This window comes from Phyllopteryx taeniolatus, chromosome 16, assembly GCF_024500385.1.
Source record: "Phyllopteryx taeniolatus isolate TA_2022b chromosome 16, UOR_Ptae_1.2, whole genome shotgun sequence".
Classification (NCBI taxonomy): domain Eukaryota; kingdom Metazoa; phylum Chordata; class Actinopteri; order Syngnathiformes; family Syngnathidae; genus Phyllopteryx; species Phyllopteryx taeniolatus.
This window is the reverse complement of record NC_084517.1, coordinates 22534866-22559408: the sequence shown is the minus strand read 5'-3', so window position 1 is coordinate 22559408 and position 24543 is coordinate 22534866. Positions and strand designations below refer to the sequence as shown.

Below are 24543 nucleotides of genomic sequence, written 5' to 3'. Positions count from 1 at the left end.
CTTTTTAGAGGTTTGGGGTAAGGGAAGAAATAATGAAATGTTGGTGTACATCCAGAAGAATTGGACTTTTGTTCACTTGGCAAATGTTAGCACAAAACCTTCAGGCTTCTGCTTGAAAGCAACAACAACAAAAAAGAAGGCATGAAAAACAACGGAACTTTATTTGGGATTCATCAGAAGCTCTTGAAAAGATGGCTCCCGTTTAACATGTTTGAATCTGCTGGGTTAATTCTGAACGGAACCACATCCCAGTTAGAAGAGGGTGTGCGCACTTGTGCGACCACGTTCTTTCAGTTGTGTATTTATACTCCCCCTCTTGAAAAGATGATTTCCAAAATTCAGTGGAGTCGAACAGGTGATATGTCATTAATGGTGGAATAAGTTTCGAAATGATTTTTCTTGGTCTTCTTTTTTACATCACAAAAACCTGGCATTTGAACAGGGGTGTGTAGACTTTTTCTATCCACTGTACTTGTCTTCTCCATCTCATTCAAAAAAAATGGAACGCTTGGATTTTTTCCCCCTGCGCACACGCCCAGGCCACACAAATGGGCGTCGTCCCGCAACCCGGCCCGCCCGCGTCACACTTCAGCCGCCCACCGAGCCAACCCTGCAATTTGCTCATCCTCTCTCATCTTCTTGGGTCGTTATGCCAGAGTGTATGCCACAGGAGATGCTTCACATACCGAGAGAAAAAAAAAGAAAAAGGGAAGACAAGTGTGTGTTTTGGCAAAATTCGACCTAATTATCTTGAGTGTGTGTGTGTGTGCAACAGATGTGCACTTCGAGGTTTTGGCTTGGCCGGCCATGTCGGTTCTTGGCGCTTCTTTTATGGAACTGGCGCATTTGAAGTCTTGCAGGAACTTTGGGCGAATGCTGGAAATCGCTCGTGAGTGAGTTACGTCGCTCAACAAAGTCGGGAATTCATTATTCGGAAGCTGGCCAAATTACTACTGCGTATAAATACATCTATCCATCCATTTTCTTCAGCGCTTCTCCTCACGCGGGTCGCGGGCTGCCACGACGCCCATCCCGGCCGTCTTCGGGCGAGAGGCGGGGCACGCCCTGAACCCGTCGCCAGCCAATCGCAGGATTGTGAAGATGAAGATGTGAGCACTCCATCACCCAAAGACAAAGTCCTACAAGCATTCACGGTGTCCTTTATAATCCTTTGACGCTTCCTGACTGGAGGTGAGCGTGAGGAGATTATTAGCAAGATTGGACCTCGAAGTGTGTGACTTGCCCGCACAAATGCTGTGTTGCGTGTGCGTGTGTTTGTGCGCTGCCATGCAATAAAGTCCGACGGCAGCGTTTCCAAATGGCCGGCAGTCATCGACAGCGTCGGTGTTGCGGCACGAGCGCTTTAGACGCTTCCGTGGAAAACAGCAAGCGAGGCCTTCTCGTCGCGAGCTACCGAGCCGTGCCGTCCCACGAAAAGCGGTTAGCGTGTATTCCTTTGTAAAACGCAGAAGCGGTAGTTCCTCACGCTTGAGGACCGTTGAGGCCCATTGCGTTGACTCGTGGTCACACGGCGGGCTGAATCATCGAAGCAGTCGCTGGCGCGTTGCGTTCGGAAGAGATTCCGGCGCCGTCTTGCCCGCTGGCCGCTCGTGTTCATGAAAAGATTCTGAATCAACGAGGATCGAGGTCCTCCTCGGTAGAGTCCCCCAAAACTCGGATGCTTTCGTTTCATCAAAATTCAGTGAGGGCGCGCTACAAGTCTGACTTGGAACCTCTGCCACGCATGATGTCACTCAAAAAGTAACATTACAGCGGCGACGTGAGATAGGAGTTGAATTGGTTCCGTAACCGCGCTTGCAACTCAAAACACTCATCTGAAATCATCTTTCCCCACTGAAATGAATCACACACGTTTTTAACAAGAAAATAGCACTATAATATCGCACTTTATTCAAAACATAACGTCATGACATTATTAAATACAATGTGAAGAATTAACCATTTTTTGCGATTCTATTTGCATCAATTCAATGGCCATTGTGCTTGGCCACCAGGGGGCGGCGTAATACAGACAGAGACACACACGAAGAAGAGTTTCACAAAAGCTGCAGTAATAGTCTTCTTTTATCGCAGAGGATAATATGCCAAAGTGTTGCTTAAAGGGTTCTCAAGACTGTATTAGTTAGCCCATCTATGGCACTTCCCATTATGTGTTAGCATTAAGCTAGCAGACTTAAAGCAAGCCTATATGGTTGTTTTAAAAGGCACAACGTGTAATTCTTTGTATTTGATGTTGCGTTTGAACGTCAACTTCAAAGCGAACTGCCGAAGTGCCGAAGAAGAAACATCGCCCAAACAAGCGCTTGTAAAAAGTCGTCCTATCTGAAGGCAGCACTTTGCTAACGTCCGTTTGGTTGGTTGTGTTTGCAGAACTCTCCTGTTCTGGCACGATTCACAGATTGCCGGTTGATAATCCATTTGAGAGCGAAAGCCTCAACAGATAAGCTCTTTTTGATGCGGACAATGGAACACGTCCGCGCAAGTCAAAGGCGTGATTCTGAAGCTGGCTTTATTTCCCAGCAGGCCTGTCTTCCTTCCCCGCCGGTGGCTCCCATATTTGCTGCACCCGCGTTGCCTTTGGCCCAAAGCGCTGCCGGCACCCAAGCTGGTAGTTTGCTCGCCGGACTCGAACGGAATTTGGCATTCCTTTTGAAATGCAGACTCTTCCCACGGGCGAGAAGCGTGGAGCCGTTTGACACGCGCGCACACAAACTCCAACGCCAAAGCTGCCTCTCGTCTCCAAGATATTACAGGACAGTTGATGCTGGTCACGCTCGGGACTCTTCAAGGGGAGACTTTTCTTTTTTTGATCGTGGAGTGACAGCTCTCTCCTCTAACCTTGTGCATTCGACAGGCTGGAATGACCAAAACTTTGGGAAACCCCAGCGAGCGGCGACACCAAGTGCGGCCGTCCGATTGCCCGACACAATCGGGCGTAAAAGAGAGGCGCTTGTCCAAATGTGACGTCAGCCGCCGGTTTGCGGACTCGGCTTGAAACGTCCTCAAGGCCGCCGTGCTTGTTACGTTGGGAGCGGCGAGCGTCTTTGGGGGAAAAGTGTGGCAACGCGGCCTTCAAACACGCACCGACTGTACGGACGGTCTTTTCTGGAAACTTGACGTCAACCCCAGGCCTCGGCTGTCAGAAAAAAAAAAACGCAGATTTCATATTAACACCGCGTGCGAAAGATAATTGTCTTGTACATTTCACACACGGCGGAGAAAAGTTTGAACAACCCTGTCCAATTTGAATGATGAACAAAATCCTACGTAAAGTATAACAAATTATTTCAAATGAGGCTTCGAAATCATGAAGGATCAAGCCGTTCTCGCCACTCTCAAACACTGTGGGCGTGTCCCCCGAATGTCAATCGAATGCCTCTACAACCACCTGGCAAAATCGCTGCGACTTCATCTGGCATCTTTCTCATGTCTACGCATAATGATATGTTTGAAAATGTATATCCACTTAAAGCCTCAGGTGGCTGTCATATATGTCAAGCGCGAAGCCCCTGTCCGCGCGTTGGCTGTCAAGTAGGACGAAGACAACAAAAAAAAATCCTTCCTCCTCTCTCTTCCTCTGTTCTCTGCGTGACATGCGCGCAATCACGGCCGACCACGAGGCACTCTAAAGCCGCCACAATATCTGAAAGGGAAAAATGCATTTTTTGAGGTGTAGGGATAGCTAGCTAGCTATCGTCACTGGGCTCCGATTTAGCTACAGTCAAAAATAAGGAAAACGTCAATGACGAAAAATGACTCCCTTACTCCCTTTCACTCATTTGCGCACTGGAAAAAAAAAAAAAAGTGCTTTGGATTGATTTGATTCAAACGTGAGTCAAATGTGTCATATGATTTGATTGTTTTCAAGGGAAAGAGGGGGACGTGACTTGAGTTTAGTACATCGGAATCACGCACACGCCTTCAAACTCCGGATCCCGCTTCTCACCGCAAAAAAAAAAAAAGCCCGAGATTTCCCAAATGTTCTTCAGCTCGTGCGACCACACGATTGCCATTCGGCTCGATTCCCTTCGAACGCTTTCAAAGATAGGGCCTGGGAAGTGGGAAGGTAAATAGCAGTTTGAAGTTTGGGAAAAAAAAAGAAAAGCAAAATGGTGCCCCCGCCCAGACTTGCTCTCTGGAAAGGCATTTCATTTTTTTTTTTTTTACTGCTGACATCATACACGTCTGAAAATTGCTGGAGCGCAGCTGGTTTCGATGGCGGTCGACATATTTTTGTTTATGAGTCGCACGGCCGCTCGCGTGGATCCGCGCCTGCTTTCGGGCCGTCCCGACGGCAGCAAACTCTTCTTTCGACTGAAATTGCTTCCATGCCGAATGAGAGCTTCGCTCACTTATGTGGCTTTTTGCTGCGGTTGAATACTTTCAAGGCTGTTAATGGTTTGTTTTTTTCTCTCCTCTTCTTCTTCTCCAGTGAGCAAATGTCTTTGGTGCAGTGCCGTGTGCATAAAGCGGGAAGTGGGAGTGTCGCGGATGCACGCAGATGCGCAGGTGGAGGCCCGCGGCAGCTTGCTTTCGTTCCATCCATCATTCGTATCGCTTTGGAACGGACACGAAAGGGTTTGTGTTGCTTTTGTGTTCTTTTCTAGCGGAGGGCTCCAAAACTTGAGCATCTCACGAGCTGCGTGCGCGACACAAAGAGTCGCACTTCAAACGCTGTGCGGTGAACATTTGAGCTTCACCGGTTTGTACTTTATTCGGAGAATCACATCAGTCCCGAGAAAGGTTATTATTGAGTGAAAGATCAACATAATCACAATCACAATCTACACCAGGAATTCCCAATCTTTTTTTAGCCGAAGACCCAAATTCTCCCCAGAACTCCCAAATTTCAACTTTATATAATGTACCCATGTATAAAAAAACGTAGACCGTGTCTCACATTTTGGACCGAACCGGAGTACAGAACTAGAAATGTGAACATGCGATGTATCGAATCATTGTACTTTTTCTTATGAGAGTAAAAAAAAAAACCTGATCACATTAAAAAAAAAAAAAAAAAAAAAAAGGGAATATGTCCAATGAATGTCATTTTTTTTCAGGATCAAGCCCAAAAAAATGTTACAACGTGCTTTTGTTGGTTGTTTGGATACACATGTTGACAGTACACGGGGGATAATATAGTCACAATACAGAAAAAAAAAAAAGTATGTTTTCGCAACAAGGTTCAGAATGCACGTCAGAATCATCTTTATTTGCCAAGCGTGGCAAAATCACACGAGGAATTTGTCTCTGGTAGCTCGAGTGCGACAACAGACAAAATATACTTTTAGGACATAAAAACACACGACGGAGAGTCACTGAGCAACGAAAGGTTACCGCTAATGCCGATACAAAGACAATTGGATCGGCATTACAAAATTGACAAACGACGGAGAGTTCGAAGTGAGTATAGAACAGTCCGCTAATCTGGTACAGTGACAATTGTGCAAATGGTGCAGATCAAGCACATGAGTTGGCCAGTATTGGTCAACAACATCCATCCATTTTCCAGAATCACGCCGCAAGGACGCATCCTTGCGGCGTGCCGGTGCCGGTGGTGGGTGCAGATGAGGCGGTGGCGCCCGGCCTCACCTGCCCGTCAGGAAGCTGCAAATCCACTGGCGGAGCTGGAGAAGTTCTGAGGAGAAGGAGTTCGGGGACGACGGTGTGGAACGCAGAGCTCAAGTCCACGAACGGGATCCAAACCCACGTAGGTCCCCGTGCCGCCCAGGTGTTCTAGGATGGAGTGCAAGTCCCAGGTTGCGTGTGCAGTTCCACAGCATCCGCGACAACTGTCGCCTCCGCCCCTTGCGCCGCAAACAAAATGGTGGTTTCCGTAGGTCCGCCGCGGTGGCTTGAAGGAATCCCGTCACGTATCTTGTGCTTCTCGCAAACGCTCAACAGCTTCTGGTTTTTCAGCCCTCTTGCGGCATTTTACAATTTGCCGTAATGGCTGACAGGTGTACGCGGCACGGACGGAAAGCTCCATCGCAGGCGGTGCGACGCACCTGCGGGCCAGATAGATGATGCGGCCTGTACTTGAACGCAGCACCGGGTAACGCAGCTCCCTCCCTCCCTTCCGCTGCACGTTTGTGTCTTTATATGAGCGGGCCCGACTCGCCAGCGGAAGCCCAAAACGGAGCAATTAGCACCGGGGGGAAAAAAGCAAGCGCTCCGTCCTGACCTCATTGGGCCTGCCTTCTTTCCCGAAGCTGCGAATTCCCCCCGTGCCAAAATGCGTCCTTCACAACATATCATTATTCTATATTTGCCAGGATCGCGTCCGCGTCCGCGTCCGCCGAGACCTTTTTGTTTGCGCCATTTTTGTTTTTCCCACGCTCGGACGACCGCAGTCAAAACAACTTTTTTTTACACCGGGCAGTTTTGTCACCGAGGAAGAAGGCAAGAGAGAAAACAAATCGCAATTAGAAAGCCTCACAGACGCTGGCCGGATTCATTTCACGGCGTGCGTGCGCGTGCCCGCGGCTCCCCTTCGCCCACCGATTGCTCGAAAGTGGTGCAATTTCAGCCGTACTTTCGTTATAGGTCATGTGAACAGTGGGAAAGGTTTCGAAATGATTTAGCGTGGTCTCATTGGTCATGTCGCAAAACATGGCATTTGAACAAGGGTGTGTAGACTTTTTTATATCCAGTGTATCTGTACTTTTGGGGGTTTGTTTGTTAACTCGGCATGATGTAAAAAAAAAAAAAAAAAAAAAAGAAGATGGACTTCCAGAAACAGGAGGTCAACTGCGACCCTCCTCCTTCCTTCCGTCCTCCGAGCCGCTCATCATCCCGGGGCGAGCTCGCGCGCCTCTCCGCGTCTGACTTCCGGTCGCAAACAACCATTCGCACCTACGGACAACTTGGAGGAGAAGACGCAGACTGCGCGCATTCGAGCCCACGACCCTCCGAAGTGCCAGGTGTCGATGTCGTCGTCGTCGTCTCCTCTGAGAGAACGCACCCAGGTCAATTCGGACAACGTTTGGCGGGTTTTGACTCACTTGCACTGGCAGGAAGACTTTGACCTTGAACTTCCCAAGTCAAGGAGTCGAGTGACGTCGAGCGGGGGCGCCGCCTCCGTGTGCGCCGGGAAGGTGGAGACTGACAAAAAGGCGGCGCAGAGCGAAGCGCGGCCGACGTTGCGCTCGTCTGGCGCGGCACGCGAGCGATGTGAGGAGGAGCCGCGGACGCCACTCATGGGATGGAGCGCACGCGGAGTCAGGTTGGACTCGGCCAAGGCGCTGCCCTTCCTCGCCGCGCTCCTCATCGTGCCCTACTTCTTCTACTGCCGCTCGGACGGCGAGCGGCGGCCGCGCAGCCTCCCGGAGGAGCGCGACGTGGCCGGCAGAAAGCGCTTCCCGCGGGCCATCATCATCGGCGTGAAGAAGGGAGGGACCCGCGCCTTGCTCGAGTTCCTCCGCATCCACCCGGACGTCCGAGCCGTGGGAGCCGAACCGCACTTCTTCGACAGGTTCTACGGCAGAGGACTCGAGTGGTACAGGTACGACTCCGAGCGCGGACGACGCCGACTCTTATTTGGTGTTCGGAAGCAGAATGCAAGAAAAGTATGCACACTTGAAATATTTCACTCCCATTCGGTCCACTTTTATTCCGACTCGGACAGCAAATACAGAAGAAGCTTCGAACTGTACGACGTCGTACGTGACATTTCATCTCGGCACATAAAAGCTTCGAAACAGGCGGAAACAGTTGCATCTTGACATCTTCACGTTATTTGGACTCCAATAATTAGCCCAATTCTTCATTATATATATATATATATATATATTGGCTAAGAAAGTGAAGGATGCAGGATTTTGGCTCAAGTTGATCATCATGAGTATCTGCAACATTTGCACAATCGACATCGTCCCAGATGATCGCGCTACTCGTCGCTTTAAACCGCGTACACTCGCTTGAAGTCTCGGCGCCCTTTGCACAAGGCTCATTGCGCCGGACTATTGCGATATGAGTCGTTCGAACTGCTCCAAGTGCTGGAGGACTACGCGTCTTTTTGCACAATTGGCAAAAAAAAAACAAACCAAACACAAAAAAGTTCCTGCACTACCAGACAAGTCGCAACCCTTTCCTGCTCCGTTATTATTTACTGTCACTCGCAAATCCCCAAAACAGGCACGGTAGGTTCATTGAAGACCCGATTTCCAATGTGATGGGTTCTTGGTCAATATGTGCCCCGCGATGAACCGGGCGTACCCCGCATCTCACCCGAGGTCGGCCGGGACGGGCTACACGAGGACGAAGCGGCGTCGAAAGAGGACGGTCGATGTTCAATGCGATTCCGAGTTGCCGCACTCGCTTCTACGTTGCGATTCAGCAGCAGATCATCTCCAGATGTCGTCGGGGACGGTGTGAGAAATACGCTTAGCGATAATCATCTCGGAAAGCCTGGAGAAAAAGTGCCAAGGAAGACGAGGTGTCGAAGAAATGAGGTGCGATTTCTGTCTTTTCTTGCATCCCTCGCGCAGCGTTTCGTCACACGTGGAAACACTTTTGACCGCTGGTCATTTTCGCACACCGTTTTTTTCGCAACCTGTTTCTCACTCGTCTCATCGTTCCGCTCTCTCCTCCCGGCGTCTGTTGGAAGGTCTTCCGGCCGTCCGACACGCCCTGGACCGCTGGCCGACCAATCGCTGGGCAATTTAGTCTTCCATCAACCCGCGATGCGGACAGGTAGCTGACCGCCGTTGAACCGGCAGACTCGGTCATCAGCAGTAGAACGTAGGTTGTTTTCACACAAATCTTTCATTCGCCACCTAATCTTTATGGTCACCTCAAAGGCCGCGCTGATCTCAAATCCGAAGCGCCGCAACGGCGCCCTCTACGGGGAGCCGGTCGTCATTACAGCGGTTTACAAACCCGAGCTTCACAGACGAGCTGGGCGAGATCCTCTTCCCGTGCCTACCCGTTGAAAAACATTCGTCGGTGGCAGTAGACAAATAGAAAAGTCCACGGCTTGGGATTCAAGACTAGCTTTGCTCCGTTATGGACATTAGCTTGAGATTCAGGACCCAAGTGTCCTGACGCGCCCCTTCCCCCCCAATTTCAAGCCCGGTTCTATGTGACAAGAGTTGCATTTTGGGTCTGCGGGACAGGCGGACGCCACACATAAAGGTTTGACCTGAGATTCAGAAATGCGAGGCGCCGCGCTGCCGCTGGAAGGACGTCTTCATGTGGGCGACCGCTGTTTCGATGAGCGCACTCTGCTGCCGTGACGCTCTTTTGCTTGCAACTTGTCAACCTGCCGTTCGTTCTGACGTCTTTGACGGCGCAGCGACGTCACCCGTGAACTCGGGTGAGGGTTTCTGGGCTGCGATGTGACTCTGAAGGAAAAGGGGGTGGACTTCATGCAGGCGGAACAAGCGAGTCCTCCTCTCAAAGAGCCAGCTCAGTGTGCGGCACCTGTAAACGCACACACGTGCTTTATTCCAGGCCGCCGTGTTTGACAGGCCCTGAAAAACATCACTGAAACCTTTGACCTTTCATCTCCTTGAAGCTCTTGGCGTCATCTGATGATCCATCCGTCCCATTTTCTGTACCGCTTAATCCTCACGAGTCGTCGCGGGCGTGCCGGAGCCTATCCCGGCGAGAGGCGGGGCTACACCCCGAACTGGTCGCCAGTCAATCGCAGTGCACATAGACACAAACATTCAAACCTAGTCTTCAATTAACCCCGTGCGCATGTTTTGGGGATGTGGGAGGAAAGCGGAGCGCCCGGAGAAAAGCCACGCAGGCACGGGGAGAACATGCAAACTCCACACAGGCCGGACCGGGATTTGAACCCCGGTCCCCACAACTGTGAGGCAGATGTGCGAACCGGTCGGTCACCGTGCCGCCCAACCGATGATCATATTTGAAAAGACGTACACGCGCGCCAACCGCGATATAAGGGAGGCCCGCACAATCTGTTGACACCCGGCAACTACAGTAAAGGCTAAACGTCGATTTATACTTGAACGACCCTCAGCATAGACGGCAGTCCGCCCGCCGCCGCCGCCGCCGCCGCCGCCAAGGCCGAACAAGCTTTGCCGTCTTGGTTCATCTTTCGCGCATATGTGGATGTGATTGAATTGAAGTCTGTGGCGTGTTGACAACATACCGGAAACGCTCGACGCACTCAACCGTGATCAAAAAGTCTTTTCCTCTCTCAAGACGACCTGAAAGCTTCGTCAAGCTATTTTTACATTTCTTCTTCCAAAAGACGAAGCGTCGTAATATTGTTAAGTTATATTTACTTGAATGCGACTTTGTGAAGGGATCCCAAAGTTTCCATGGCGCGGAGGCTCTGATTATCTCTTGGGTTTGATGTCGCCATTTGGTTCAAACGCACTCATTCACTTATGTTGCGGGCGGGCGGGCTTTTTCAAAAATATTCCGCTTTGTCGTGACTTGCCATTTAGGTTTATGAGTTCAAGGGAAAATGCTCAAATCCAAAGTATTTTTGGGGTGGTTTGAGGAAACGCGCAAATAACAGCAAGCCGTGGAAAAGGAGAGTCGTACAGTGTGTGTGGAGTGAGGGGGACTAAAAAAAAAAGTAAGAAATGTCTTTTGACTTGGTGAAGCAGCATGTGGCTCACTACTCAGTGTCATTCAGCCCACCTTTTTCCAAATAACTGTCAAAAATTGGAATCAACGACGTAAACTTAAAAAAACGAAGAGACAACACAAGAAACAGTGGTACATACTCAGATTTTGATTATTTTTTTTTAGATCAACTAAACACAATCCGTAGAAAAATAAACATTCTAAGAGTGAGTCATAGTTGCAGAAAAAGATGCAGAATTATCAAAAGCACAAATGCAGTCTCCATAATATTTCACTTGGTCATTGATGTTTTTGAAAGCTGGCCAATTGTCCGTCTCGATGCCGCTCACGTTTTGGTGGCTTCGCTACCAAAATCTCGCCGCGAGCGCTTTGAGGGCAAGCGGCGATGTCAGCGCCGATGAAAGCGATAAATGCCTTCACAGAGATTTCTTCAAATCTGCATCGAGATCGATTCCGCTCTCAGGAATAATGTGTGTCACTTTCGTTTGGATGTTTTGGATTATGAAATATTCATGCCGGGTCCTCTATAAAACTGTTTTACATTCATTGTTGCCACTCCCCCTTTTTACGTTTGCTGGAAAACTAAACATAAAACAAACAGAATTTCACATTGTGTATTGAACCAAACCACAAAAACCTTTTTTGTCTTACCAAAGTCTGTTAGCCTATTGCTAACACACAGTGCAAAACGCCATAGACAGGTTAACGAAACTAGCGTCAGTGTGCCTTGAAGCAACTTCTATTTGAACGTCTGCGCCTTTTTAAAAATCTAACGCGGAGGTTTGCCCACCCCTTCTCGACACACCGATAAATATATTTGTAATTTGATTAGAATTAGAAAATGGCAAAAAAAAAAGTGAACTTTAAATTTTTTTTTATAGCGCCAGGGTTCGCGACGTTTCCAAGCCAGGGGGATATTTTGAACACCTCGCTGAGTGCCAGCCTCCTCGAGGCCATTAGTGAAGCTGGCTGATTGGAGTAGCAGACCTGCAAGTGTTGAAATGCATTTTTGAACAGCGGCAAAGTTTCGGCTGCAGTCGAAACTTCACGCGGTGCTTATAAAGCGGATAAAAAAAAAAAAAAAAAAAAGGCCAAACCCTTCCACCATATGGAGGATATTGCAATCAACCCAGAGTTGCTGTTTCTTGTTCTCGCGAAGAGTTGAGCTGTGTCACCCTCGTTTGGTATCATGAGCTGGTGAGGAAAAGAAACAGGATGGAAGCAATCAAGGACTGGAAGTGAAGTCAGGTCGAGCAGTAAAGCGCGGCACAAAGAAGATGAGCGGCTTTCCACTGAACTGGGAACAACCCAGTGTCATTCATAGATAGATGGAAAACTTTTCCAAAGTGTAGCGAATGATTATTATTGTCTAATCGTACCCTTAATTTCATCACCAGTTGTCTTGGCTTTTTTTGTAGTTTTTTTGGTTTCTTTGTTTTGTTTTGTTTTGTTTGTTTGTCTGTTGTGTCCGTTATCATTAATTTGACCACCTGTCATAAAAAAATAAGAAAAGCTCTTAACGTTTGATCATTTGGAATAATAATAATAAGTCATTTCCATTTATTTGTTGCACTGTCCTGTATAATGTCAGTACATATTTCATCTTCAATTTGGGAAAGGGTGGCACACGGTGCGTTCATTTCACGGAAAGATGATTTGCTTACACCCGCAAATGTGTTCATGTCGAAAGACAAAATGATAGATGTTAAGAGAACAGATCCTTGCGGAACGCCACTTGATTCTTGGAGATTCATGACATTTTATTTTGTTATTGTGTATGTGACACGCTTATATTTGCCATCAACAGAAGTGAAAGCAGATGAAAAATTATTATGATTATTATTATTTTTTTTTTTTACTGGAGATGAATATACATTCATATACAGGAATTAAAAAAAAAAAGAGCACACGTGACTATTTCAAACATACAACTAAAAGACAACCTTGATATTAAATGACTTCATATAAAGATGAAGAATAAGGAAGGATGAATTGACACACATCCAAAGGCTTTGCAGTATCCTGCTGCAGCCCATAATTATCGGGCACATAAAACGTTCTGACATCCTTGCGGAAGTACGCGGCCGCTCGCCTCCCGTTGAGACGACCTCCTGTACCGCTATTACTGCATTGTTATTCCACCGGGGGAGTGAAAAAATAAATCCAAAGTGTTCACAGGATGTTCGAAATCTGGAGGTGGCAGCTGTGTTTTGGCTTGTCACGTGGAGCTCAGCCACAACTTCCTCAGCCTGCCCGAGTCAAACTCGGCACAAATTCAGCCACCCGGCTGGCACCGGGGACTGTCTCGAGGCAGGATTGCCCCCCCCCCCCCCCCCCCCTCCAGTCATTCTGTAAGCCTGGCAAAAGCAGAAGCTCTTCTCCAAGTCCAAAAGGTCCATTTAGCTAACTTAATAACCTGCTGCATTGTCGATGTGTTTTTTCTTTCAAGAAAATGAAATGCTAATTGCATTTGAGAATATTTTTCGGCTCAACTTCCTGCACGGAATGCCTTTTGTTCTAGCGCAACAGGAGGGGAGCCATAATGTTTTCGGGCAGGAAGTCTCTTAGCCACATCCACGTTCGCGGGGTCTGCATTTAATCTGGAGCTCCAGACTGCCTCGGAGTATCAGTAGTGTAATCAGCGTCGTATCACTGGAGGCAGGAAAAGTACAACATCCTCCCCACAGCGGGGAGTTGCAGACTAATGCGGCGAGTCGGCAGCGCTTTCCGCCGTCGGGCCGCCGATTTACTGCCGCTGCGCTTTTACACGCAATCGACTGCGAGTTCATTCTTCCTCGAGTTTACTGCACGTACTATACTACACATCGGTACGGCTTTACAACCGGGGATTGATAAATTACACATACGTTAGTTATTACACTGTATGGAGATGCTGTAAAATGCTATTAACGGAGAGTAAGCTCACTATTTGCCAAATAGTGAGCCCGCAAGAGAGTTTCTTGACTAACTCCTAATTAGCGCTTTTCCACAAAACGTGGCCCTGGGTGTTTATTGACTCATTTGCTGATTCTAATTGTCCTTTTATTCTTGTTCTTGGTTCCTATCAAAAATGCAGTGCAGTTAAAGGCAGCATGGGTGAAAACTATGCTGATGTGAAATTTGTTTCCTCTTTGTGTGTTTTTTTTTTTTTTTTTTAAATGATTTTCAGGTGGACGACTGATTGAGGCATCGTGACGATAGAGAATGTATTTATTTGATTTATTTGAGAATTGATTTTATTTATTGGAGAATGTACTCGAGTTGCAGTATCAGATACACCTGGAGTTGTCTTAGGATTTTGAGCATCTATAAGTTGACCTTTTAAAATGGACAGATGGGCCTGGTCATTCGTAGATATGAAATATATCCAATAGTTTGTTGAAAATAACATGTTTATTCATTCTCATTTTTGTTTCATGTTATTAGTCATAATTAATTGGATTCTAATTAAGTCATTGATATTCATTGGTATATATAGTATGGAGTACCTCAGAGCTCTGTCCATAATCCCCTGTCATTTCAAATAATTATGAACCAATTATTTGATTAAATAAATACAAAAACGTTACATGAACTGTATAGGTGAAATTATCAACAATGATTTAAGGAGATAAAGGAATTTTGAAAACATGAATAATACGTAGACATCGATATCGCGAGCATAACAGGAGGGGATCGACATGCGTGACAACATACACAAGAAATGAATCAAGTTTATTATCCCGACACGACACACAGGAGCACATTTAATGACGGCAAAATGTCTTTTATGGATTGTGCGATAATAATGAGCCACGACGAGATGAGGCCGACAGCATTCATTAAATAGTCATGAAGACGACGGATGGACAACTTGCGGTCCATTACCGAAGTGACACTTCACCCGAGGACAAATCTCCTACAGACGAGGAGGAGACGCCTTTTCTTGTCCCTCATCTGCATCACACACACACACACCGGCAACTCTGTGTCATATCGAGACAGACATATTGATCAGACACAGATAAAGTGGGGACAGACAGGCGGCGAAGGGACATTTGCAGCTCCTGTACTTGGCTCGTAATCAATGCATGGTATCTCATCATAGAGAACATCGGAATAGTTTGGGATTCAAATGACCTGAAGCAAACTTTACATCAATATGTGACTACTCAAGAGATGGATTATCTTTTTTTTTTTTTTGAACCTTCTTTAATGATTCATCCTCGACTCACCGAGACTAGCTGATTGTTATCCCACCTGGAATAACGACTGTCTTGAATACTCCTTTTCTATTGACAGACTCCATAAACTGTTAACCATTAATGTAATGGTTACCATGATGTAATTGAAATACTAAACGTATGCAATTGTCCTCCATTACATGACTGGACGAAAGTGCCTCATTAGATGACAGTTGCTTTTGGAAGTGTCCATGATTACATTTGGAAAAATAGTCGGATTTATTTAACCATTTTTTTCACATCACTTCCTCCTTGGAAGGCCAACGCTTGTTATCGCTCGGCTCATTTGGCAATTTGTCTTGAAGCGCCACCTTGCGGTGAGATCTATTAGTTTATCTGTGATTTTGAAAAGGTTAGACTCCAAAAGTGTAGTTAAACTTTTGAACATGAAAGAAAATTAACTTTTGAACAGTTTTACCTTAATTATTTAGATTTTTTTTTTTTTTTTAATGGAACATTGACTTATCTGGGTTGTCATATGAAGTGACATTTTGTCCGAATTGTGCACGTTTGTCATTAGGTCAGCATGGTTTGGTGGTTTTCCACACACATCTGCCTCACAGTTGTGGGGACCGGGGTTCAAATCCCGGTCTGGCCTGTGTGGAGTTTGCATGTTCTCCCCGTGCCTGCGTGGCTTTTCTCCGGGCGCTCCGCTTTCCTCCCACATCCCAAAAACATGCACGTTAATTGACGACTCTAGGTGGGAATGTGAGTGCGAATGGTTGTTTGTTTGTTTCTGTGTGCCCTGCGATTATTTGCGATTAATACTCACGTGATTATATTCTTTAGCCTCTGTGAAAAAATGTCTTATATCACTGCAGCATATTGAGTCACTTTTACTAGTTGTGAAACTCGTCTTGGTTTGTGTCTGCATAACTGTATTATACTGCCCCTCGATGGCCAAGTTGCGCACACCAGAAGCCGCCGTCATGAATTAATCATGAGGCACAAACTGTTTCATTTCTTTACAATATGTTTGGATGTTATTACTACTATATGTTTATATACGTAATGATACATTATTATAGAGTGCTATTTTCCTTTTTCATTATTTCCATTCATTTGAATGAGAACAGATGCTTTGAGATGAGTTTTTGAGTTCCCAAATAGAATTCGTATCTCAAGGCACCACTGTACGTAACCTACTGTACATGTATCATAATGTTTACGTGCGGTATTTCCTGAAACGGCGGCCTCCGCCCTAATCGACGCCATGACGCAATTAATCACCCATTGAAAACAAATAAATCCTTCTGCATGGTTATTGTAATTAGCATTTGGCGTCTCAGTGGTGTCTGCCTTTTTTGGCTTCTTTTTCAATATTAATATATTATTATAACATAAAGTCTCCTTCTTGCCCCGAACAGTTTTTTCCATGAGTGGAAACTGTAATTACGGTTGCAATCGCCCCCGTGCACACGCCACAGTGTTGCGTGCGTCTGTTTCTAGTATGTTCCGCCGAGCGACGTTGCCTTCAACAGTATTTCTTTCCAGTCCGCATATGTTCTTGCATTTTCAACTGTAATAGTCCTTTTGTTTTATTTTAAACTCCAGTTTGACTTGACATTAACGTTAATGTATTCAGTGTTCAAATGTCAGGTTTTTGCGATATAAAAAAAAAAAAAAAAAAAAGACCAAGATAAATAAATCATTTATGGGCCTGAGTCAAGGTGAAGGGAATTATGTACATTTCCAAACAAAAAAAACATTCAGGCTAATGCTAGAAAGAGCAGAAATGTCAACAAAAGTTTACTCGAACATCTCAAATGTGTTTGTGGTTGATCCGAGGCATTTGGAAATGGTGGCAGGTGTCTGCTGACTTCCATTTAGCACGAGTTGGAATGTGATTGGTTCATTCTATCATAGCTACATCCCCCATTGAGAAGAGGCTGTGCACACCTCTGCAACCACAATATGTCGAATTATTATTTTTATTAATAATAATTATTATTATTCAGGTACACCCTGAACTGGTCGCCAGCCAATCGCAGGACATCAATTGAGTTATTTTTAAATAATTAATCGTGGTCTCATTTATTTCGATGATCAAAACACTGGCATTTGAACAGGGGTGTGTCGACTTTTTATAGCCAATATAATAACTTTAACTATAAGATTTATGTAGTGCCTTTCAAGGGACCTCAAAAATCTTAATCAATTTGATCTAATAAATGATATCTTGGGCGGCACGGTGATGACGGGTTGGAGCGTCTGCTTCACAGTTCTGAGGTGCGGGGTTCAATCCCCGTCCCCCGCCTGTGTGGAGTTTGCATGTTCTCCCCGTGCCTGCGTGGCTTTTCTCCGGGCGCTCCGCTTTCCTCCCGCATCCCAAAAACATGCGTGGTAGGTTGACTGAAGACTCGAAATTGCCCGTAGATGTGAATGTGGGTGCCAATGGTTGTTTGTTGTTTGTGTGTGCCCTGCGATTGGCTGGCAACCAGATCAGGGTGTACCCCGCCTCCCGCCCGATGATAGCTGGGATGGGCTCCAGCACGCCCGCGACCCGCGTGAGGCGAAGCGGCTCAGAAAATGGATGGAAATGATATCTTGAGTATTGTATTATTGTCCTCATTAATAAATGCTTCCCCTCAGCAAAAAAAACAAAAAACAAAAAGCAAAGGTGGTGTTTGAAGAGTAATTTGCTATTTCTCCCCCTTAATGAACATGTCTCAACTGTGCATCAGCTGGTTAAAACAAAATAAAGGTCTTTCCCTAAATAGATTGAGCCAAGCATCATTGTTCATGTATATAATATTGTTAAAATATTGTTGTAAAACTTCAATAGTACAAATAAAGCTCCCTGCAAGTTAAAAAAAAACACACCTTACCCCTAAGTGATACCTGGTCCTTTCTGTGGATGACTACAGGAAATATGGTACCAATATCTACCGAGCGCCCATCTGGTGCGGAGTCCCTCAAGGCTCTATGCTTAATCCCTTGTTGTTTCAAATAATTGTTGACATTCTTGATCTGTTTCCTATATATTGAAATTGAATTGTATGTAAATGACACCTTTGCCAACTTCTCTTCTTCTTCTTCTCTGTCATTAAGGCATTTTACCACAAACTATATAGCTAGAACAATTGAAATCTAAATAGACGTCCCTTGAACCTCTATCCATCATCAACCCGAGTGAACAGCGTCTTGCTATTGACACTTCAAGCTAAACTCCGATTGTAAAACAGTTGTGGCACGCTCTTTTTACACAGCAGCTTCTTCTTTAGTCATTTATTTGAACGCAAGCCACATGAAAGCTCCCTTTTTCCGGCAGCGCTCCAGAGGACGTGTCGGGAAAACGAAGCGCAGAGCATTCATTCAAAAACAATTTGCGTATGAAATCCTCGGCAGCTCAGCCTCACGCGGTCCGTCTGAGTCGAGCGCTGACACATCAATGAATCCCGGCCGGCTCATCGGGGGGGGGGGCGACCGCATTAGCGTTGGCACCCGGGGACGTGTCACACCATGTCTGAAGAGGCGAGGGGGTACAACTTTGATGAGATGTTGAAACATGAACTCTCGCCCCGATTGTCCAGAAGCTTCTCAATACCTCATCCAACGTACGCATCTTTCATCATTGCACCCCATGTGTTCAAAAGACGAGCCGATCTCAGCAGTTGGCCATGCCGCGGGGGCTTTCTGCACACTTTTGGGCTGGAGGGAGTTTGGGGATGGGTGCTGAAAGGTCCCCGCTTTCTTGTTCTCGCAGGAAGAACAGAGGGGGAGGCTGGAAATCTGTAGGAAATTGCCGTTAAGTGCTTCGTGAGTCTTTGTGGTTTTGACTCATCAGGACCCACGGGGGAGCGAGGGTCCTGGTGTGCCTCGGGAGTTGAGAACCTCGCACACACGAGCACAAGACTCCATGCAGCTTTAATCAGAGCAAATGTTGCGGTGCTTCCGTGTTTAGGTTATCTCTTGATGTTCCCTTTTTTGAAGTGGTGTGCTCTAATGAAGCGTGTGTGCGTTCCGCCCGGCCAGGCAAAGGTAGCCGCAAGCTCGAGTGGAGACCGAAGACCGACTTTAAAAACAGGGGCGGGGGGGGGGGGGGGGGGGGGGGGGGGGGAATCCAATGACATGAATAAATTAATAAACTCAGAGTTGACCACCAAGGACAAGAATTTTCAAGCTGTGGTCATTGACTGACAAGTGACATGTTTTGTCGACAGATCATCACGGTACTGCTTGTTGTGACTTCCTGTTATTATCGTAACCATGACTACCACTCCCCCATTTTCGTAGCAGCGCTATAGGCAGCGTCTGAAACATTTGCCAGACATATATGTTTGCACGGGGGTAGACGGCAATCAACTTGTGTCTGTCATTTTGGTTTGAGGCTGTGATAAAAATGTAAAAAGGGCGATAGCTCAAGAACAGAATGTGGAATTTGAGTTGGATGATTGTTTTTGCTGCCACCGACTGGCTTTGAGGGCACTTTAGTCCGAGTCCTTTTGAAACAAACTCAGTCCATTTTTCTCAGTGGACCAAATGGTTAACCAACACAAAAAGAGAATTCTGACTGAGCACCGTGATCTCTACCTGGCAACAAGTGGGCATTTTTTTTTTAATTATCGGCCTTTTGGGCACACATTTTTGCACTCCACAAATTCTGCCTAGCAACAAGGTGGGCGTTCCAGGAACTCGATGCCTCGGATCCCGGACTTTGCCTAGTAACAATTGCCTTTTTTTTTTTTCATTGGATGACGGCAAGTGAAGATTGAGCCCTATGAACTCTGCCTGGCAACAAGTGCCCTGCCGACGTGCAGCATGACCAGCACCAATCTTGTTGTTCTTCGTTGATGCATTTTCTATATAGTTATTTCACTTGTGAATCCCAAATGAAATGGGATTTGAAAAAGTCAGAGGGAGACGATTGTTGCATTCTCGGTATGTAGCCTGTGGCCGGTGTGCCGCCATATTTCATAGATGGTGCTAATGATGGTGGGTTCAACGGGCTTTGTCGGGGAAACGCTTTCCCTGTCCGTAAGGACTACATTTTTGATCAGAGTAGTTTCGAGACTCACGGTAGACCCCCAAAAATGTGAATTTAGGAGTGGTTGCTGGATGAGACTGAGGCTGTGTTTGTGAGGGAGGTTGTACCGTAACATTTCTGGGTTGCTGACTACTTGGAAAGCAGATGTTGGTCACGTTAACAGCGGGAAAAGTGTGGGCGTCGAACCCTTTCCCGGGAAAAAGTGTGAGGACGCGTACGGTAACATTTTCAAAAATCCCAACTGTTCCAAAAACGATGCTGATCGGGATGTGGAACGGCCCAAAGAATGTTGGTGCTGAACCCGAAAAATGCCTGAAAAAAATGTGGGTGTTGTAACGGCCACATTCTCCAGAGGTGCAAAAGTGTAGGGGTTGGGAGTTGGCAGCCATTTGAAAAAGGTGGCGAAGGGGTCAAACATGGATGACAGCGGGAAAAGTGTGGGTGTTGACCCACCCAGGACGGAGAGAGACCATGTTCCATAACACGCTCAAAGTACTTACTCAATTAAAAGACCGAATTCCTTCATGCGTCGAAAAAGACCGTAACGCTACTTTGTTTTGTTCCAGGAACTTGATGCCTCGGACCCTGGACGGTCAGATCACCATGGAGAAGACCCCCAGCTACTTCGTCACCAAGGAGGCGCCGAGTCGCGTCTGCACTTTGAACTGCCAAACCAAGCTCATCGTGGTGGTCCGGGATCCCGTGACCCGAGCCGTGTCTGACTACACGCAGACTCTCTCCAAGAACCCGGGTCTTCCCTCATTCCAGAGCCTGGCCCTGAGGAACGCCTCGGCGGGACCGATCGACACGTCGTGGAGCGCCGTTCGCATCGGCCTCTATGCCAAACATCTGGAGAACTGGCTTCGGTACTTCCCCTTGTCACATTTTCTTTTTGTTTGCGGTGAGCGGTTGGTGTCAGATCCCGCCGGGGAGATGGGTCGGGTTCAGGACTTCCTGGGCCTGAAGAGAGTTGTTTCCGAGAAGCACTTCTACTTCAATCAGACCAAAGGTTTTCCCTGCTTGAAGAAACCCGAGGGTAGCAGCAGGCCTCGCTGTTTGGGGAAGTCAAAGGGAAGACCGCATCCACGGATTCCCACCGGGGTCTTGCAGAAACTGAGAGACTTCTACAGACCTTACAACCGACGCTTCTATCAGTTGAGCGGACAAGACTTCGGATGGGACTAACGGGAGAGGATAGGCCAGACGAAAAAGCCTGACTCTGACTTTGTCTCAGGAACCGGGTGTGAGGATATGACATCTTCTGAGTGGACCTCCTTCAGAGGACATAACGAGGAAAAGCCTCCCTATTTCCCTCAAGTCCCAAGCAACCACGGGACACTTTAAGGGAGATTTTGTCATTTTAAAAGGAAACGCAGCCCCCCCTCGAGTCACTGACCAAAGCCTCGCTCCTCACGAAACTAATGGCCATAATAATTTCATGACGGCATGCGATTATGAAAGTGCGTAGTTGTGATGAGAACGCCGTCCAGCTTCAACAAAATAGCAGCGCTTGCAATACTACGCTAGCATTAGCACTATAAACAAGGCCCCGTTAGCCACGACTGCTACATTGGTAGCACGACTTGTTCTAATAGTGTTATAGGAACACTACATTTATCGGTGTGAAGTTTTACTTTTTGGAATATTCCATCAATTACAAAGTCAAAAAGAGGTGCTAATGACTTGAGCAGAAATGTTGCTAATTCCGCGTTGCGTCTGCCTGAGGTCCCTCCGCTCTGCTTCCGTTTGCTCGTCTTATGCCCGCTTGTGAGCAAACGCAAAACAAGGGATGGGCTTTCTTTGTTTTTGTCTACCACAGCTGGATATTGCAACTGTTTCAGCAAAGCTCCTGAAACCCAAACCCGACAAAATAAGAAACCAAACATTTCTCACTTGGAAGGTCAAATCAAATGTGAGCTAACTAGTAACAAAAGCAGAATACAATTTTCGTACTTTACTTGCTGACGGAAACAGGAGAAACCTCGATACTTGCGAGCTTTTGGTTTGGCAACAATTTAAGTCGGGTGGCCGGTTGGAAGGAGAGACGTATCCAAACGGGGGTTCCCCTTACATCGCACAGCGCCCGCTCTGATGCCGGCAATCTAGCCGCGACACCGAATCAAGAGGAAACACACCATCGGGGGAAAAAAAGAAAGCAAGAGAATTTACGAAGAGCGTCGTCGTAACGAGCGCCATGACGTGCGACTGCTTTGCCGTCGTGTAAAAACCGCCGACGCTGTTAAGCGCCACGCGGCTAACTTCGTCAAACGTGCGTTTGTTTGCATCATTAAGAAGAAGAAGAAGAAGAGTTGAACCAAAGGAGAAAGAAATATTGCCTCCAAGTATATTTCTAACTTGATTTTGGGCTTTTTTTGAACGCAATAAGCTGATATTTATAGTTTGTGTTGATTGAAAGATTTGTATGTATTTATTACCCAGCAAGACGTGAAAATATGCCGTAGTTCACCTGTAGTGATAAACCGCTATTTCGTTTGCGTGCGTGTGTGTGTGTGTGTTTTAAGATAAAGTATTAACCCGACTGGATTGTTCTGGATTGTCACGACCTTTGCCGTTTGAGCCGGAAACACGTTTTATGCTACACGGTGCCAAGTGTGTTTTATTTTCAAGTCGTACTCTGGATGTTCCGAGACTGCCCGTGTCCCAGCTTCATTTCAGTCGAGTTGGCTCGGCCTCACGCAAAAGTCGCGCTGTGGCGTCGCAAGTTCAAACCGGTCGTGGGCCCTCGCAATCTCCTGTGCCCGCGTGACTCAAGCGCTTCGTGTCTCGGTGACACTTCCGTCCAGTCCGGCCACGTGTACCGTCGGAGGCCTTTCGTTACGCACGATGGCCCTTGGAATTGGCAACAGAATTTGTCTCCTGTATCGAAGCGACAAAACGAACAAATCATGTGACGCTACCTGTGAGAAATCCATTTGCGCTGGCCTATGAGAGCAGCCGGCGGAATGAGCCAGGATGTCTCAACGTGGGCATGCAGTTGTAAGATGGCTTTTTGCGTGGAAACAAACAGCAAACAACAACATAGCCTTCCACACACGCGCACTCATCCCCTTCCTTTCAATGCGCGACATACTGTGGAGGGCAGCGGGTTGGACTGTCATATTCGTTTAGATTGCGCATTTATGCTTCAGATGTTTTTTCAGAGACGAAAACCAAAGGCGGCGTTACACAAGAACTTCATGTTAATGCTGCAATCATGCTACAATGATTCACAACTGATGTGAAACAGTGTACTACTACTTCATACTACTCTCGAGAGTTCCGATTTTTTTCAAGATGCAGATTTAAAATGATGAGTAGGTCAGTGAGGTTGTCTACAAATTCACTACAAGGACATTTTACTATTGAAAGATCACAATTTCTTTACGGATATAAAATATACAGTCTCTGCATAACGATAATTGTATTTTACTTTTCTTGTTGTTATAATTACAATGTAGAATGATACCATTTTTTAATTCATCATTACAACTTGAAATATAAAAAACAAAAAACTTCCTTTATTGTTTGAAATAAATGTACCACAGAGAAGAGTGCTATTACCAAATTTGAAGGATCAAAAAAATTGCCACGGATCTAAAAGGACGTTTTCACACGCTGGCTATCACGTTAGACTTTTTTTTATTTTTTCTTCCGCCTTCCCTCCGTGAGATACGCACACTCGCAGCCAACAACGAGGCTCTCTAAAGCGGCCACGCTAGCAGACTATCGGAAGGGAAGATGTGTTGTCGGGGTGTCGGCAAAGCTAGCTATCTTTTATCCCATTTTAACACGGGGGGGAAAACAAGTTAGCGTCCCGTCTGATAAGCCTCCTCAAATGTCCCCTGTTCATTGGGAGAAGATCATTTGTTGAGTTTTCTTAGCTTCCAAATTCTTCCAAAGCTTTCAGACCACAGTTTCAATGCATACCATCAATTCCTCCCAGTGCGGATTTTTTTTGCATGAGTGAGAATTGGGCCTCCGTGGCCACTTGAGATGGCCACGTCACGTCATGACTCCTATTTGGGAGCGATCGAGAGGAAGAAACAAAAAAAAAGGGTCGATCTCTTCAAAGCAGACAAAAAAAGTAGGATTTGAAAGTAAAAAAAAACAAAACAAAAAGTGGTTTCTCTTGCGAGGAGCCACAAATGAAGACGCTTGCGGGACACATTTTCCATCCTGTACCGCAGTCTCCTTGACTTGATTGAAGAAACGCAGAGGAGTTTTCTCTTCTTTGTGGTTTTCGGGCCTCGCGGACTCGCAACTTTTAATTGTGGAGAAAATCATTTGGCTTGTACATGCTCAAACCAAATGAAGGAATGTTCAAACTTTGTGGAAGCTTGAATTTGTGTGTTGTTACAGGATTGTTTTTCTGGCAAGGTTTCAATGCACACTTGTTTACAAAATCCACCGTCGCTCTGAAGTTTACAGAGACGCCTGCACTCCTCCTGCTCGAGGTCCCAACGACGGCTCTGTTGCCAAATGAACGGAAAGTTCTCACACCGAGGCCTTCAAAAAGTTCAAATAAGCCTCATGTGGAAGCGTGGAAGCCGTTTGGATGTGGCTTTTTAGGAATTCACAAGTAAACTTTTAACAGTTACACGCGTTGCACGATGCACGGCACACGTTTTGACTCTGCCAGCACAACGTGTGCACTCACTCAAAGATTTGACGGCCCTTGCATAATTCTACAAGCCTTAGCTTGGCCTGTCAACAAAAAAAGAAAAAGAAAAAAAACAATCTTCATTC

General features: G+C 46.5%; 1 protein-coding gene across 1 annotated transcript; it reads left to right on the top strand.

Moving 5' to 3' along the window:
• Nucleotides 1-3604: 3604 nt before the first annotated feature.
• Nucleotides 3605-22336, top strand: LOC133466064 (heparan sulfate glucosamine 3-O-sulfotransferase 6-like). The gene is made up of 3 exons (XM_061749405.1): nt 3605-4599; nt 5534-7525; nt 20364-22336. The coding sequence occupies exons 2-3, from the start codon at nt 6951-6953 to the stop codon at nt 20980-20982; spliced, it is 1194 nt and encodes a 397-aa protein (XP_061605389.1). The 5' UTR covers nt 3605-4599; nt 5534-6950; the 3' UTR covers nt 20983-22336.
• Nucleotides 22337-24543: the final 2207 nt, after the last annotated feature.